The 16,826-nt window shown below is 50.8% G+C and overlaps 1 protein-coding gene across 1 annotated transcript; it reads left to right on the top strand.

Moving 5' to 3' along the window:
• Window positions 1-3,542: 3,542 nt before the first annotated feature.
• LOC128121558 (angiotensin-converting enzyme-like protein Ace3) lies at window positions 3,543-14,987 on the top strand. The gene is made up of 14 exons (XM_052756327.1): window positions 3,543-3,642; window positions 3,736-3,872; window positions 4,241-4,399; window positions 4,648-4,735; window positions 4,857-5,000; window positions 5,778-5,969; window positions 6,051-6,148; window positions 6,236-6,408; window positions 6,717-6,940; window positions 7,084-7,228; window positions 9,137-9,235; window positions 9,410-9,532; window positions 13,959-14,143; window positions 14,611-14,987. Exons 1-14 carry the CDS (start codon window positions 3,543-3,545, stop codon window positions 14,985-14,987), a joined length of 2,244 nt encoding a protein of 747 aa, XP_052612287.1.
• The last annotated feature ends 1,839 nt before the right edge of the window (window positions 14,988-16,826 follow it).

The following is a 16,826-nucleotide window of genomic DNA, read 5'->3' as shown; positions in this document are numbered from 1 at the left end:
GTGGACGTTTACAATTCAGCAAGACAATGAAACTCATAAACACAGCCTCTAGATTGTTCCGGTCCGTATACCACAGACTTTAATTCCCCTCCCCACCCTCTTCCCGACCTGTGTTTTGTAATTTGTTTGCCAGACGAAGGTCATTGTCACGTGACCTCCTTTCCTATCTTTATAAACTACAGAGGTTCGTGCTGCCTTTCAGGGCTGTGGGCAACGTGAGGTCACCAGACTGAGGGCAAAGAATTTCGCCATGTGGTTACCCTGGCAAAGTCTTATCTCCTGGACACGAGTGTACACGCAAGTGTGTGCACTCACACGCTCAAGCACCCAGTGTAGAGCTCAGAAGACAACTTACAGGAGTCTGTTCTCTCCTTCGGAAGGAACCTGTGGGCGGAACTCGAGGTTGTCAGGCTCTCGCAGCAAGAGCTTTACCCACCATGCCCTCCTGCCAGCTTTACCCACCATGCCCTCCTGCCAGCTTTACCCACCATGCCCTCCTGCCAGCTTTACCCACCATGCCCTCCTGCCAGCTTTACCCACCATGCCCTCTTGCCAGCTTTACCCACCATGCCCTCCTGCCAGAGCCCATCTTGTTTTTATTGTATGGAGAGCAGGGCATGTGCACATGCAGATACCATGGAGCGCTCATGGAGGTCAGAGAACACCTAGCAGAAGCTGGTTCTTTCCTTCTACTGTGTGGGACCTCTTGTCAGGCTTGGCACCTTCACTGAGTCCTTTCGTCAGTCCTCCACTTTAGTTTTTGAGACAAAGTTTCTCACTGAACCAGGAGCTTGCCAATTCCACTAACCTTCTGGCCAGGAAGCCCGAGAGCGTCTACTATTGCTGCTCCTGCCAGATTGGATGTGTGATGCCGCGCCCAGCTTTTATAGGGGATCTGGGGATTTGAACTCAGGTCCTTAGGCTCACACAGCAAGCACTTTCCCAACTGAGTCGGCATCCTAGTCCCTCCCTCACACTTTCTGAAACATTATAGTTGTTTTGGACTTTTTATGTCTTGAGACGGGAGTCTTGCTATGTAATCCAGACCGACCTCAGATTCTCAGTTCTCCTGCCTCAGCCTCCTGAGTACTGGGGTTATATGCATCTGCCAACATTCTCAAACATTACACGTGTTCAGACTCCTGTTTACGCTTCCTCGGGTGAGTGAGGAGGGGTGGAGTCCACCTGAAAGTTGGCAGAGAAAGAGGAGGTAGTGATCCTCCTGCCTCAGCATCCCAAGTACCGAATTATAGGTGTGAACCACCACACCAGGCCACCTGGCCAGCACATATTTTTCATGACTCATCCATGGGTTTTATTTTATTTTAAATTGCACTTATTTATTGGGGTTGCTTACCACAGCACACCTGGGGAGATCTGAGGACAGCTTCAAGGTCTTTCCTTGGTGGGATCTGCTCCACTTCACTGTCTCTGTCATTGAGCATAAGCTCTGGAACCAGAACATTTGGATTTGAGTCCAACTTCCATTATTTGCTGCTGTGTGTCTGTGAGCAAGGTCCATAGCCCCTCTGCTTGTCTCCATCTGAAAATGGGGTGTTGATCAAAGTGCCTACCTCATGGGTTTGTTACAAGGACTGTGATGGTGAAAGTCCCCTCACGGTGTCCAGCACCTGGAAAGTTCTCTGTGGGGCTGGCCACAATTGACCTTAGATTTTCTCTTCTGAGAAGATTCACTTCCGAGTCATCTATGTGAGCTGTAGAGGTAGCTCAGTCCATAGAGTGCCTGCCTAGCATTCACAAAGCTCTGAATGTAATCCCCAGCACCACATAAACCAGGATTGGCAGCACAGGAGAGAGGAGGGGGTTCAAGAGTTCAAGGCCATCCTCAGCTAGGAAAGTCCAAGGCCAGACTGGGCTCCAAGAGACCCTTCCTATAAAGGGGTCGTGGCTGGGAGGAAAGAAGGAAGGAAAAAGAAATCAAGCCTTCTGACTTTATAAAAGATGTCACATCTATACTGTAGGAGGTGACTGGCTGCTGGACCCAGGTACCAATGTTGCAGCTTTGTGGCAGAGGCACTGTGACCTCCCCAACATGGCCAGGAGCTCCAGCACCTACTCACTTCTCCATTGTGTTCTTTGACTACTGTCTGAAGAGTCCCTTTTCTCCTTTTCTAGCTCAGCTCTGCATTTTGCATTTGCTGGGCATGGTGATACACACCTTGGCTTCCTGAATTCCCTCAGTTAAGGCAGAAACATTTTTAGTTCAAGACCAGCTTTAGGCTACAGAGCAAGACCCCATCTCAACAATGCAAAAATGTATGCTTCTTTTAGACAGGGGTGTTGCCATTCAACATCATGCCTGGTGCCCCAAATCCTGTTTTAATGTCTCTATGCCTGAAGCAAGAAGGGCTTAACCAGTCCAACCCTCTTTCCTCAGATTTTAAATGTTTTGACAACAATGGCTATTATTTGGGGGAGTTATGTGGTCAGTTTCAGTGATCACGGTGTCAGCACATGTAAAAGGGGTGGGGGGGTTGCTGGGCTGAGAGTAAAGGAGACATATGGTGTATAAGGAGTCTGCAGGTACAGGGATGTGAATCCAAGAAAGAAACCCTAAAGTGCAATGGTTTGGCTGCTCTCCCCAATTCTATGCATCAGTGTACTTGGGAGTCACTAAGAGCCAGCAGGGAACAGAGTCTCACGGTTGGTTTGGAAACCAATCTCAGGTATTCATGGACATGGACCCTGAATGGAGGGGACCAGCCACACTTCTCCACACCCCACAGAGTCCTGACGGCTTCTACTAAAGCGGATATTGGGGAAAGAGAAAGGAGCCCTGGGGTTGATCACTTGTCTTCTGAGAGAAAAAGGCCAAAAATATAAGTCTAAGAGGCCAAATTAGAAGAACCTGGGAAGACAACTAGGTTTTCAGTCTAAAGACCCAAAAATGTAACTTCTAGGGGGCTGGAGGGATGGCTCAGAGGTTAAGAGCACTGACTCCTCTTCCAAAGGTCCTGAGTTCAATTCCCAGCAACCACATGGTGGCTCACAGCCATCTATAATGGGATCTGGTGCCCTCTTCTGGCTTGCAGGCAGGACACTATATACATAATAAATAAATCTTTAAAAAAAAATGTAACTTCTGCCCATGTATTCATTCATTCATTCATCCATCCATCCACCGTGTATCCATCTATCCATCCAACAACCCTCCCCATCCAACATCCCACTCACACAAGTGACCCCAGCCTATGAAGAGGGGTGTCTCATCAGTCCCTAGCCAAAGCCCAGGGCTCCTCCAACCCAGGGAAAAGTGACCAAATAGAATAAGTTCTGACTTAAACGTCAAATTCTCCTTTAGATCTGCCACTAGTGAGCCACATACACCAAGTCACATGACTTGACTCTTCTGGACCTCAAATGCTCCTCATCTGCATAATGGAGGCAGTTGCACAAGAAGCTGGGTGGGCAGTCTTTCTATTCTAACATTCCATGGTAGACCCTTTGGCCCCTGATGTCACAAATATGGAGCTGACTCGTGATTGGCCATTGCCTCTCCCGGCTCTGCTGTTCTCTTGGTCATGGGAACAAGATGGACTTGCCCTGGACCTTCCCTACTTGTGCTCCTCTATTGTGGACAGCTCTTGTCATGGCTCAGGACTGTGGGAGAGCCAAACTTAGGTATGGCTGGGACCTGAAGGAGCATAGGACCAAATAAGAGGACTGGGAAGGGGCAGCCTCTTCCCCAGGCCCATATGACCCCCTTCCCTGCAGATGAGTTCTACAATGAAACTCAAGCAAAGATGTTCCTGCAGTTTTATGAACAAACAGCCCAAGTTGTGTTGAGCGAGTTCATGGAGGCCACTTGGAACTATGTCACCAACATCACCAGGCAAAATCGAGAGAACATGGTGTGGTACCATTTCCCCCTAGATCCTCTCTCCCCTTGATCTTCTTAGGGATTCTGGAGGTTGGGGATCATAGTTCCTGCCCTGTGTCCATCGTATGTGGAAAGAGGGACACTCCAAACCATACATCAAAGTGGGCTACTACCTCTCAGTGGCCTTGAATTTTCTTTACGTAAGAATTTCTGGATTCTTTGCCCTTGCAAGTTTTACCTCCTTGCTTTTAAAGACTTTGAGCATCCTCTCCCTTTTAGCAAATCTTCAATGATTCTGGACCCTTAAAGCGGGCTTTGAGGCTGTGACTTCAGAATTCAGAGTGGGACCCGTACTGCATCCCCCAACCTGCACAATAAATATGATGACCTTCTTTCCAGCTGCAGAAGGAGGTGGAAAGGTCTCAGTTCATGTTGTACTTTGGTACCCGAGCCCGCTTGTTTAAGACAGACCAATTCCAGGACCCGGAAGTGAAGCGCATGCTGAGTAAGCTGCAGAACGTAGACAAGTCGGCCTTGCCCACGGAGGAGCTTCGGGAGGTGATAGACAGAGCCCCAGGCCTCCAAGCACACGCTTTCTGCACCCCAGGGGAGGGTGGGTCAGGTCTGCCTGGGAGCCAAGAGTATCTGGGGCAGGAGGGGGTGTTGGTGGGTGGAACTAGAGCTTCTTCTAGAGGAGGAGGGGGTACTTTAACCAGGTCTACCTCTCCTGGCTGGTGGGACTAGTGTTGGGAGTGGGCCCACAGTCATGGGCCTGCCCTGGGTGACACCTTCCCCCTCCACACCAGTACAACAGACTTCTGACCTACATGGAGACAACATATAGTACAGCTGAAGTGTGCCTGAATGAGGGTCCCTGCTTGTCTCTGGAGCCTGGTGAGCAACCAAGCCCTGCCCCTGACCTCAAAGGTGTTCTTTTGCTGAAGAAGCACCTAGGGTGGGTGAGAGTAAAGATCGGTGGGCATAGTGTCCTATGTGGTTCCTATTCTGGGCACAGACCTCGAAGAAATCATGGCTACCTCCAGGGACCAGAAGGAGCTCCTATGGGCCTGGCAGGGCTGGCGGGATGCCGTGGGTCGCCAGATTCGTCCTATCTTTGAGTATTATGTACAGCTCAGCAACGAGGCTGCACAATATAATGGTAAGCAGGCTGGGCATGATGTCTTAGGTCAATGCCCAGGAAAAGAAAGAAGCCAAATCTTCAGAGGGTACAGGCAACAGCAGAATGGGTGTGAATAGTGTTGGGGGAAAGCCTTGTAACTGGGTCCTGAAAATAAGAGTCTACACTGTGGGCTGGGTGCTGGGGAGACCCTGAGACTTTGTAAGTGAAAAGACAGATGTCTGCCTTATGGACTTCCTCCTGGCAGTCTGATTGGGAGGTGAGCCTCATCCAGTACACACGCATCTCTAATGCCGCTTAATGTGATGCCGTGGAAGAAGGGGCTGCTGAGGTTAGAGGGGAAGAGGAGAGCTTCAGATATATGGTCAGGTCTCTCTGACATTTGCTCATGCTGGAAAGATAGTGGACCGGCAGGAAGAAAGTATCCACACAGAGACCCTGCACCACAGAGGGAGGAAACCAGGCTTTTAGGAGATCAGAAAGAAACCCACATGACCACAGGGCTTCGGGTGACTTGGGGTTTGGGACATGGCCGTAGGAAAGGATAAGACCTTACAAGGCATGACCAGGAGCTCCCACTGTGGGAGTCACTCAATGCTTTCTACCTCTGAATGAGTCTAGGGTGGGCAATGCCTTGGGAGGTTGTGTTCGCACCTAAGACCCCCGAGGAGCAGGAAGGCAGAAATGATTCCTTGGGCCGTGTCTGGGTCTCCTCCTTGCCAGCTCATTGGATGCATGATGGTACGATGAGCACTGGAGAGTCCGGTGGGCACTGCTGAGTTTCTTCTCCTATCTTAGGGTACGAAAACATGGGGGCTTTGTGGAGGTCCAAGTACGAGTCTGAGACCTTTGAGCAGGACCTGGAGCAGCTCTATGAGGAGCTGCAACCGCTCTACCTGAACCTGCATGCCTACGTGCGCCGCTCCCTGTACCAGTACTATGGGCCTGAGCTCATCAACCTGCGGGGGCCCATCCCTGCCCACCTCCTGGGTAAGGGCCAGACTGGTGGCCAAGGGAGACAAGCAGGAAGGCCACTCTTGCCTCTCCTTAGCCCCTTCACCCCCTTTCCAGGGAACATGTGGGCTCAGTCGTGGGAAAACATCCTAGACCTGGTCCTGCCCTACCCAAAAAAGCCACCGGAGGATATCACAAAGATCATGAAGAGCCAGGTCAGTGCTGAGCCTTTGGATGTCCTTATCCCACAATCCCTTTGGGCAAACAGGCTGACAGAATCATGGGACCTCTTTTCCCCACAGCACTGGAAGCCTGAAAAAATGTTTCATGAGGCTGACATCTTCTTTACCTCTATGGGACTACTCCCTGTCCCACCTGACTTCTGGATAAAATCAATGCTGGAGAGGCCAGTTGACGGGCGGGATGTGGAGTGCCATGCCTCATCCTGGAAATTCTACAGACCTGACGACGTCAGGTGTCTACAGGCAGCATAGTCTTCAGCCAGCACCCTGCTCGCATCCGTCTTCTGTTTCTCCACTGGCCATGTAGCAAGGGCTGGGGAGAGGGGAATGAGATTCAGAAGCATGGTGAAGAAAAGTGGATGCAGGAAGGAGCAGACGTGGTCACTGGGTGGATATAGGGTCTAGAGTGGGAAAATATGTCAGCCAAGGCCCTCTGGTCTCCAGCTTGATGGCCTCAGTGCCTTCATGAAGTTTGAATGAAGAAGCTTTGAGTGTCCCCAGGGCATCCCCATGCTCCTTGACCCCTCCCCTTTAACCCTAGGGTAAAGAAGTGCACCGAGGTGACCATAGAAGACCTGCTCTCCATCTTCCACCAGATGGGCCATATCCAGTACTACTTGCAGTTCCAGAACCTCTCTATAATCTACCAAGAAGGGGCAAGCCCAGCCTTTGAAGAGGCTGTGGGGTCGGTGATCACCCTCTCGGCCTCTTCCCATAAGCACCTGATCACCAGAGGTCTGCTTGGACAACAGTACCTGGATGCAGGTAATGGGGATCAAAGGGATAACGGAAGGGCAGCCTGAGCCTGGGGCTTCGGCTAGGGAGAGGGGGACTAAAGCCCTCAGGGCAAGGCTGAAGAAAGGGAGGACCAAGAAGCTGTCTCCTGATTGCCCCAACCCCATCCCCAGAGGAGGAGGTCAACTACCTGTTGAGCATGGCCTTGGAGAAGATTGCCTTCATCCCGTTCAGCTACATGGTAGATGCGTTTCGTTGGAAGGTCTTTGATGGCACAATTACGAAGACCGTCTACAACCAGGAATGGTGGAACTTCAGGTGGGGAAGGCAGATGCCTGGCGAGAGTGCGGGTGCTGATGTCCTGGGAAGCTGGAGAAGCCATGCCATGTGTGCTGTTTGCTGTCACCAGGCAAAAGCATACAGACTGAAATGCATAGAGCCAGCACCATGCCCATGAGACCTCATTCTGAATCTGGTGCCAACAGTGAGCAAGTCTTTTAACTTTCCTAGGCCTTTGTCTCATCTGTGAAATGGGGACCCTGGCAGTGGCTCTATCTGCTCTGTGCGTGACCAGGAGTCTCACACCATGAAATCATCTAGGCCTCTTTGAGAACAGAGCAGTAACTGGTGTGGTGGCACATACCTGTAATCCTAGCACCTGGGAGGTAGAGGCAGGAGGGTCAGGAGGCAGGAGGAGAGGACAGGGTCTTGCAGGCATGGCCAGCGAGAGCTCGTTGGCTACACAGCTGGTTGGAGGTCAGCCTGGACCACATGAGATTCTGTCTTCAAAAGACAAATGCAAAAAAACAAAAAGCCCAGAATATAACAATGACCAGCAAGCAGGCCTATGCTGCCTGCTCCCTCCACAGAAGGCCAGAAGGGATGGTAGAGGCCTGAGCACTTTGCTTGTTGGAAAGAGTTCCCATGGGAGAAAGGCAGGTCCGTCACCCCAACACACATGCACGCTGGAGCCTGAGCATCTCCAGACTACAGAAAAGCTCAGCAGCTGTCAAGCAGGTCAGTTGATTGGACAGAAAATGCCCATAACCAAGGCTTCTCCATGTCTATCAGGCATCAGATTACCAAGTCGGAGACTTCTGGACATACACGTGGCCTATATACAGCTCTGCACCAGGCCTTTGTGACCATTTAGATCTTTGCAACTGCCCTATTGGGTGCCCCGGCTCAATGTGCTCTCAGCTGCCAACACTCAGGGGTCATAGAATGAGCCCAGGGTCACACCGTATTCTAGCACGTGACAGAGCTCACTGCCTGTGCCCTCCGAGTGTGGCCATGCCAGCCATCAGGGCACCCAACAGGGGCCCCTTTTCCTCCTCTATCATGCATGCCCACCATCAACCAGCCAATGAAACCCAGGGGCAGAATGAGGGCCGCCATTCCTTGGGTTGTAAAAAGAACCTTCAGGAAAGATGCCCCCAGTACTCTGTTGACTCCAGGGACTGATCAGAGGTACCAGTGAGCCAACAATACAGCAACGAACCTTCTCGTAGGTATCTCCTCCCAGAGCTTGGCATTTCATCTGTTTCACAACAAAACTCAGATTCCCTCAGCTGTGTGGTCTCCCCTAGTCACACAGCTCAGAGGCCCTGCATCAGAGCTCCAGGTGACTGGAGTCTGCCAGTGACTTACATCCTGTGTCCTGCAACCAGTTCCCTGGCCTTAAAACTTTGATCTGTAAAATGGGAACAGTACTAATACTACAAGAGCACAGGGACACTTCTGGGGACAGAGTTTCTTTGTATAGCCTTGGCTGTCCTGGAACTTGCTCTGTAGACCAGGCTGGCCTCGAACTCACAGAGTCCTGGAATTAAAGGCATGTGCCACCACACCCAGCTTTCTATTTTCTTCTTAGCACTGTTTAAACAACCTGTTACCGGTCTATAGTCTGACTCTCCATCATTAGGATAGATGCAAGCAAGGACCTGACCTCACTCAATCCCGTGATGGCATCTCCAGGGACCAGGCCTGAGTTGAGTGAGAGGGAGTCCATATGAAGAGCAGCTGACATGCTCAATCACTGTTAACCACTGTTACTGCAATTTCAGAGTCTTGATTCCATGTGTTCACACTTGTCTAGTTAAGGAAAATGCACTGAATGGCCTCTGCTAGCCAGGCCCAGATTGGCTGAACACACATGTGTTTCAAAGAAAAGGCCCTGAGAACCTTCCAGGATTCATGGCCACGTCCCTGTCTCTCTTCCACCAGGTTGAAGTACCAGGGCCTGTGCCCACCTATTCCTCGGTCAGAAGATGATTTTGACCCAGGGGCCAAGTTCCACATTCCTGCCAGCGTGCCCTATGTCCGGTAAAGGTCTGGGCCCTGTTGGCAGAGCTGGCTGGGATCTGGGAGACACGGGGGCTGGGTGGAGAAGTTCTAGAAAGTGCGAAGATGGGATCCTATGACCACTCCATGTCCCAGCAGGTCTGGGCTTCCCACACCCGGCCTCCCCTCTGCAACCTGCCTTCTTCCTCTACCCAGGTACTTCCTTAGCCTAGTACTCCAGTTTCAACTTCATGAAGCACTGTGCAGGGCCGCAGGCCACGTGGGCCCTCTGCACCGGTGTGATATTTTTAACTCCAAGGTGGCCGGGAAGATGCTAGGGTGAGTGTACACCCTCATTTCCCCTCAGTTCCCACTATCTCCCTCCAAGCGAGCCTGGCTTCAGACTCTCCCTCCTCATGGTGCCACCTGGGCCCCCTGAGCAACTGCACTGAGCTGACATTCTGGTGGAAGTGCTTTCTCACGCCCGACTGCAGTTTCCTACATTACTAACACAAGCTCGTTTTTTTAAAAAATTTATTTTATATCCCAACTGCAGCCTCCCCTCCCCTACTTTCCCTCCATCCCTCCAATCCACCCCTCTTCCGTATTCCCTCAGAAAGGGGCAGGCTTCCCAAGGGCATTAGCAAAGCCTGGCATATCGAGCTGCCATAAGACCAAGCACCTCCCCCTGTATTCAGACTGGGAGCGGGTGGGCATGGGAACTGGAGGGATGGGGTGGGGCGTGGACAGAGGGGGAGAGTGCTGAGAGAGATGACTGGAAAGGGGGCCTTTACAGAGTAGGGTTGAAGCCTGATGTAAGGGAAACTTTCATGAGGCTACAAAGATGGCCCCAGCTAAGACTCCTGGCAGCAGTGGATGTATAACCTGAACTGGCCGTCCCCTATGGTCGGATTGGTGGCTCCAGTAGTCATCAGAAAGCCTTCATCTAGTGACTGATGGAGGCAGATACAAGCCTGGTTTTTGTACCCTGCTGTGATCAGAGACATGTTGAGCATGCACACACATTCACATGTGCAGTCAATCAACTTGTTTCCTATGGAAAGCTAGGGCCAGTGTCCTGCCTCAGCCTTCAGCCACCAGAATCCCCTTCCTCTACCCTTGTGAACATCTGGCCATCCTCTCCTTTGGTCATTTGCCTTCCCTGACTCTTCCCCGAGATGCTCAGCTTGACCCCCAGGCCAACTGAAGTTATTTTTACTCCAGCCTCATGACACAATTCTGGCCAGCCTGTGGTCCACTCTAACCCTCCACTCCAGTCTTTTCTCCTGCATTTGGTGTCTAGCCCATTCCTTTCCAGATCTGTTGTTGTGGCCCTGGATTTTAGCCTTGACGCCAACTTGAAGGGTAGGTAGACTGAACTGAACACGCAAAGTGTTCTCTGTGATAGGTGGACATGGACTCTGGGTTCTTTTTCCATGTTTCACACTGGCAGCTCTTGACTTTGGAAGGTAGAAAATTGTCATTGACTGTTTACAGAGAAGTGACTTCATGGTGTGTTCATTCATTTAGCAAGAAGGAGGTTCATGCTTTGAATCCAGAACTGCTTGCAATCAATGGATGGTTCATCTGTCCCCTGCTTCACCATGGACACTCCTGGTCTGAGAAGGGCCTGAATTCCAGGCTTGGACACCATTCTCTGGGAAGTGGCAGAGGAGAGGCTTCCAAGAAAGGAGGTGTCATCTCCATCAGTCTAGAGATACAGACCCTGTTGACATCACATCAGGTCTTCCAGTTCCAAGATCAGCTCTCCATTCACTGAGTTGGGGCATCCACCCACTGGCCAGGTCTTTGCCCTCTTGACTGCTGCTGAATTTGGTCTGTTTCTTTAACTGTTTAAGGTCACTTTGAGCTTTGTTTCTGCCTTCCAGAGGATTAGCGATGCACGACCTAATATCCCCAGCTTGGGTTTTAGATTTTTAGTTATGCTGGTTTTTTGAGACCTGGTCTTGTAGTATAGACCAGGCTAGCCTCAAACTTGAGATCCTCCTACACCTGCCTCCCTGGAGTGCTGGGATTATGGGTATGTACCACTATGTCTGGCTTCCTTTATATTCATAATGAGTTTGTCTATGGCTTCTCCATCCACTTTAGCAATCACCAGGCCACCTGGAGTAAAAGGACGGGTCCTCTGGGCTTTGTTTCTAGAGAAAGCCGGTGGCGTGACAGTCACCTTCTCTGTCAATCCTCCCCTCCTTTATACATAGGGAGAGGTACATATGTGTACGTATACAAGTGATAGCCTAAGTGGCTATCACTCTGTCTCTGATTTCCCTCTGGGCTCTTCACTCAACCTCTAGCTGCTTGTCTTGTTCATTCAGTATTTACTTACAACATGGCTGATTAGCCACCCTGTGTCCAGCAGGGGGCAATAGACCATGAAATAAATGAACCCTCTAGTATTAACGAGGAGGCTGAAGAGTAGAAAAGACTTTAGTGACTATGTCGAGGGTTAGGAAGTTCAGCCGGAAACAGAGAGATGCCTGTCCCCAGATGCAGACATGGAAGAAAAAGATGTGTTTTCTTCACACCAGCTCACTTCTAACTCGCCTTCATCCCACTTGCTTGGTGAGACATTTGGCCTCAGTCATTCCCCCACGTCTCTCCTCCACCCCACCCAGTGTAAACAGGACTCTGTATTTGACTTAAGCCCAAAGCACGTGACACTGTTCATCAGTCCCCTGCTTCGCTGTCTATAGCTAGAGTTTTCCAAGAAGACCCTGAATTCTAGGCTGAACACCTTGTACACCATTCTCTAGGCAGTGGACAGATGAGCGCCTTCTAAGAAAGGGGGTGTCACAAGCTTTCAGGGATGATTAACAACAGAGTGGAATGCAGGAGAAGGAGGGGAGGGATGGGGAGGAACTTTGGGAGTGAAGGGGCAGGAAGCTGGAGTTATCAGGTCTGCCTTGACAGCCACATAATATCCTCATGGGAGAAAGGACTCGTTTTGTAAAAGAAAAAGTTTATTCACAAAACGGCCAAGTGCGAGGAGTCGGAGACCCAAGTCCCAGCACACTGAGGATAGGGCATGGAGATATTTATGGGTTCTGGTGCGGGGAAAGGTGAGGGGAGGTTAAGAGAACAGGAAACAGCTGAAGTCTGGAAGGTTTACTCAGGTTTCCCCAGCTTAAGGATGGGGTGGAACAGAAAAGAGGGAGATTCTTTCCCAGTCTTCTGCCTAGTAGCTTCCATGTGCTTCTGCTATCTGAACCCATCCTCCATGCAAGTACTGGGAGAGTTCTGGTGGGAATAGAGAGTGAAAGTGGACCTCGGGCAGTTTCTTAAAGTCCCCCAGCTTTGATGGGCCTGGTATCTGTGGACTTACCGTTTTGGAGACTGAGGCAGTCCCAGAACCAGTGCTACAGCCTTTTATTGACAGCTTGGAGCTGGACTCTGGTCACACCTCCCACAGCCTGCAGAGCTGTTTCCACACAGGCAGATTCTCAGGAGTCTACGCCCTTCTCTCAATTGTATGTGCTGGTACAAGTTTGTACTCCTAGCACCCAAGAGGCTGTGGCAGGAACATTTTGAGTGCAAAGCCACCCTGGGCTACATAGTGAGACCCTAGCCCACACCAGCTTTTTCCTTTACCCAGGATCTGAAAAACTTGAATCAGTTGGGAGTCCTGATTTTTTTCCCTTCTATTCTACTCTCAACAGCTCTGTACCTTTGTTCTCTAGTATTAAATCTTAACAGATTTTCCCTCGGTGATCTCCTTTCTTTTTTCTTTCTTCCTTTGTTTCTTTTCTTGAAATGCTGGGGAAATCAAACCCAGGGCCTCACACACGCTAGGCAAATGTGTCCCATAGTTTCTGCCAAATCTCTGCTGGCCTTCAGTTCCTACGTCTGGCTCCAACTGTTTATGAAGTAATATGCACAAATCCGGCAAGTTACAAATTCCTCCATCAGCATGTGACGTGATACTAACTACAGTGAAGGGCATCATGGGAAGTCATGTTACTGATGAGGAAATGAGGGCTGAGAGAGGTTAAATGCCTAGGGTTATAATGGTCTATAAGTAGTATTGCTGGGTTTTGAACCTGGGTGCCCCATACAGTGACCTCTAACCTCCCATGTCGCACCTCTTTCCTGATCAGACCCTGGAACAACAGGTTGAGAAATAACATCTGCCCAGTACTGTTGTTTGGAAAGGCCAGCGTAAAGAGCCTGGAACTCTGGCTTTGGCACCCTCTGCACCCTCCCATGGTGAATGCAGTGAGCCTGCCATCTGCCACCAAACCCTGGGTGTGCCTCAAGATAGCTGATATTTGTGCAGCCCTGCAGGTGTTACACAGAGAACCTCCCATGCTCCCAGCACTTGAATTCTCTCAATCCTTCCCTGTGTGGCCAAGAAGGACCAAAGGGCTGTTGCTACCTCAAATATATCAGGGTAAACAGAGGCTCAGACTGGCTGCCTGTTTGAGCTGAGAATAACAATGTCCACAGTGACACTCATGCCCCCAATCCGCAGCAACAGTTGGTGTTTTTGGCTTCCCAGAATGCTAGCAACCCTGTCCTGTTACCTCCACTTATGGAGATGAGAATGGAGCCTCAGATGAGTTATTTGTCCAAGGTCTCTCAGGAACAGAACTGAGAGACACACCCAGGTGAATCTTGCTTCCGAAAGGGTGATTGCATCTACTATGCTGAGCTTTGGGGTCCTGGCTGGCAAAGTTCAGGAAATAGAGTTGTGTATGCTGAGGGGTCCCAGCAGCACCTGCTGATACTAACTCCACTCCCGCAGGGATGTCCTGAAGCTGGGCTCCAGCCGGCCTTGGCAGGAGGTCCTAATGGAGATGACTGGAGAGCCCAGTATATCCACCGAGGCCATGTTGTCTTACTTCAAGCCACTGCTGACCTGGCTGGTGAATGAGAATGTGCAGCAGGGGGACATCCTCGGCTGGCCAGACTTCAGCTGTTCTTTTGAAGGTTGGACAAAACTAACTTTGGCCCTAGTTCTAAGGCAGCTTGAGGCCCTGCCCTATCTTGCTCTGGGTCGACCCTAAACTCTAGTCAGTTTATGGCCTGGCATGAGCCAGCACCGAAATAGAGTTTGGTGACTCCCCTATGTACCAGGTTGGGAACAACCTCAGCCAGTTCCACATCCACACAAAGTGGCTTTCCTTGCACATCGTCCAGCAAGACTGCCAAGCTGGCCTCTGGTCAGTGGGCAGGAGCCCCCAAACTGGGGTCTGTGGGTTATGTCACCCCACCCACCTACATCTTCTCTTCCTTCTTTTTTATGCTCCCTCACTGCAAGGCAATTCCCTCACCTGTGGCCTGAGGCTGAGAGAGAAGACAGTGGCCATCAGGTCCTTTCTGGCAACCACAGGAGGCCCTAGGGCCCCTTCCTCAGGCTTCCTTGCTCTGTAAGACTCTTTTTTTTTTTTCCACAGAAAAAACCACAACCAGAAAAGTGTCATTCCTGGGTATGCAGCTGGTGCCTGACCGGGCACAGCTTGGCCAGTGGGTGCTGCTAAGCATTTGTTTGGTCATGCTCCTCTTCATCCTGGGGCTGGGCTGTAGGCTGCACTACTTGGAAAAACAGTCACTGGACAAGGACACGCTGATCCTCACCACCCTGCCTTACACCTACTTCCTGGGCATAGCCATGAAACCCCATCAGGCAGCCCAAAAGCAGTGGATCCTGCTGAGTCTCTGCTTCAGCCTTATTCTGTGCTCCATTGGTCTGCTCATTTGGATTCTCACACAACACCAGAGGAAGCCCCCATGGATGACAACTGAGTCACAGAGCTGGGAGTACCCATCATAGAGACTGGTGAGATTGGGGGACAGGGCCGCAGGATGGCTGAGACGGGATGAAAGCTGGGAGGCTATGGTCTGCAGGCACAGCGCCCAGCTGTAATCGGGTGCAGCTGTGGCAGATCTGTGACCATGTGTGACTGTGTTTGCAAAGCTACGAGGCAGGCACAGGTGACTGACCTTGTGTGATCCGTGTGTGTCCTGGGTTCCAGGCTGACCAGACTTTCCCACAGTGGCTGGAAAACAATGTTTTAGTAAGTCAGTGGCTGTGTCCCTTGGAAGCAGCCTCTACACCAAGTCATACCGAGCACTGATTTTCCACACATCCTGGTGTGTGTGTGTGTGTGTGTGTGTGTGTGTGTGTGTGTGTGTGTGTGTGTGTGTTTTTCAGGAGCTTAGCTCTGTGGCTTGGCTAGGACTGCAGGATTCAAGGAATCTCTAAAGAAAGATCCTGCTGCAGTCTGCTTATAAACTGTCCTTCAGCAGAACTAGGCATTCCTTTACGAACTGCTGATGCCCAGTTCCTGAGTCCTGTGTTCTGTATATAGCCTACAACACTCTAATGATCCTTTATTGTGCCCTTTCGGTCTGCATAATCCAGGCCCCAAAAAGGCTCTTTGTTTGACCACCTGAAATGCAAGTAACCTCACAAACTGCCCCATTGCTCTCCCCAGCCCAGCCCAGCCCTCACGAATGGAGACAGTGGGTAGTTGGGCACTGAGCCAGGCATGATTAATGATTGACTTCTTTAATATTTAAACAAAGCTCATCTCCAGTCACTCTGCTCCAGAGATAGCCTTGTTCAACACACACACACACCTGCTGCCTGGCCCGTTGCCCTGGAGAGAAAGAACAGGGGCAAACAACACCTTTCCAGGCTCAGTGGGGGAAGGGAGAACAGGAAGAAGACAGCCATGAGGAGGGTATTTGGGATTTGATGTTCTAAGGATAATCTTGGGAAAAGGGGGAGGGGCCCTTGCCCCTGCCCTTTTCAACCCATTCTCCCCTGCCTCCTGATCACAGTGATACCTCACTCAATATTTGCAGGTGAGTTGGGGGCTGAAGCTCCAGGGACCCCTAGGAAGCCTCTCAATATCTGACAGAGAAAAGGGGAGATCTGAGGGAAAATGGTTATAACCAGAAGCCACAGAGAAGAGGCACCTGCTGGCCCAAGCATGAGACCAGCTTTCCTTATAGTATATATCTGAAGTCAAAAGTCACAGGTTGAGGAGACTCAGTAAAGACTGGGATCCCTGATTCCTATCACTGCCCAGAACTCTAGACCTCCTCCCCTTGTTCTTCCTAATCTAAAACACTTCCTACTCCAGCACCAGACTCTACAGCACCCTGTTTGATGTCTCTATCACACATTCTGTTATTTATTTATTTATTACGATAATGCCTTTATTGGTCCGCACTCTTAGCTGTTAGGTCCACAAGGCTTAACGTGCATCAGGAGTACTCTGTGTAATGTCTGATCGGCACAGGCCCTGATTCACAATGGGGGCTGGGAAAATGTTTGAATGAATAAGCAAATGAATGACTAGCTCACTGCCCAGCTCCAGCCTCAGAGCTCAGCAACCCAAATACTGACTGTATGAGAGACACTGTCCCCACCTCTCTTCCACAGCCAGCCTGCTCCCCACATTCAGGGACAGCCAAGACACCTCTGCCCCCCAGGAGGCCACGCCTGGCAGCCCTCTCATCTCTCAGCCACTGTGGCCGAGGTCCCCCACCAGGTATTGTGACTCTGTGTGGCACAGGCACATCCAGCCCAGGACTCCATGCCTCCCACCTGGACTACAGCAGAAGCCTCACTGAGCCTCCTTGGCCATCTACCCTCCCCCAT

The sequence above is a fragment of the Peromyscus californicus genome, unplaced genomic scaffold (assembly GCF_007827085.1).
Source record: "Peromyscus californicus insignis strain IS unplaced genomic scaffold, ASM782708v3 Scaffold_3__1_contigs__length_106647218, whole genome shotgun sequence".
NCBI classification, from domain to species: Eukaryota; Metazoa; Chordata; class Mammalia; order Rodentia; family Cricetidae; genus Peromyscus; species Peromyscus californicus.
Note: the sequence above shows the minus strand (reverse complement) of the source record. Positions and strands in the feature narration are given on the sequence as shown.

What these genes read in the sequence shown, in the direction of transcription:
- LOC128121558 (XM_052756327.1), top strand. Translation starts at nt 3,543, where the DNA reads ATGGGAACAAGATGGACTTGCCCTGGACCTTCCCTACTTGTGCTCCTC. An exon ending in CGAGGCTGCACAATATAATG is followed by an intron (nt 5,001 to 5,777) that starts GTAAGCAGGCTG and finishes CTCCTATCTTAG; the next exon opens with GGTACGAAAACATGGGGGCT. An exon ending in CAGGAATGGTGGAACTTCAG is followed by an intron (nt 7,229 to 9,136) that starts GTGGGGAAGGCA and finishes CTCTTCCACCAG; the next exon opens with GTTGAAGTACCAGGGCCTGT.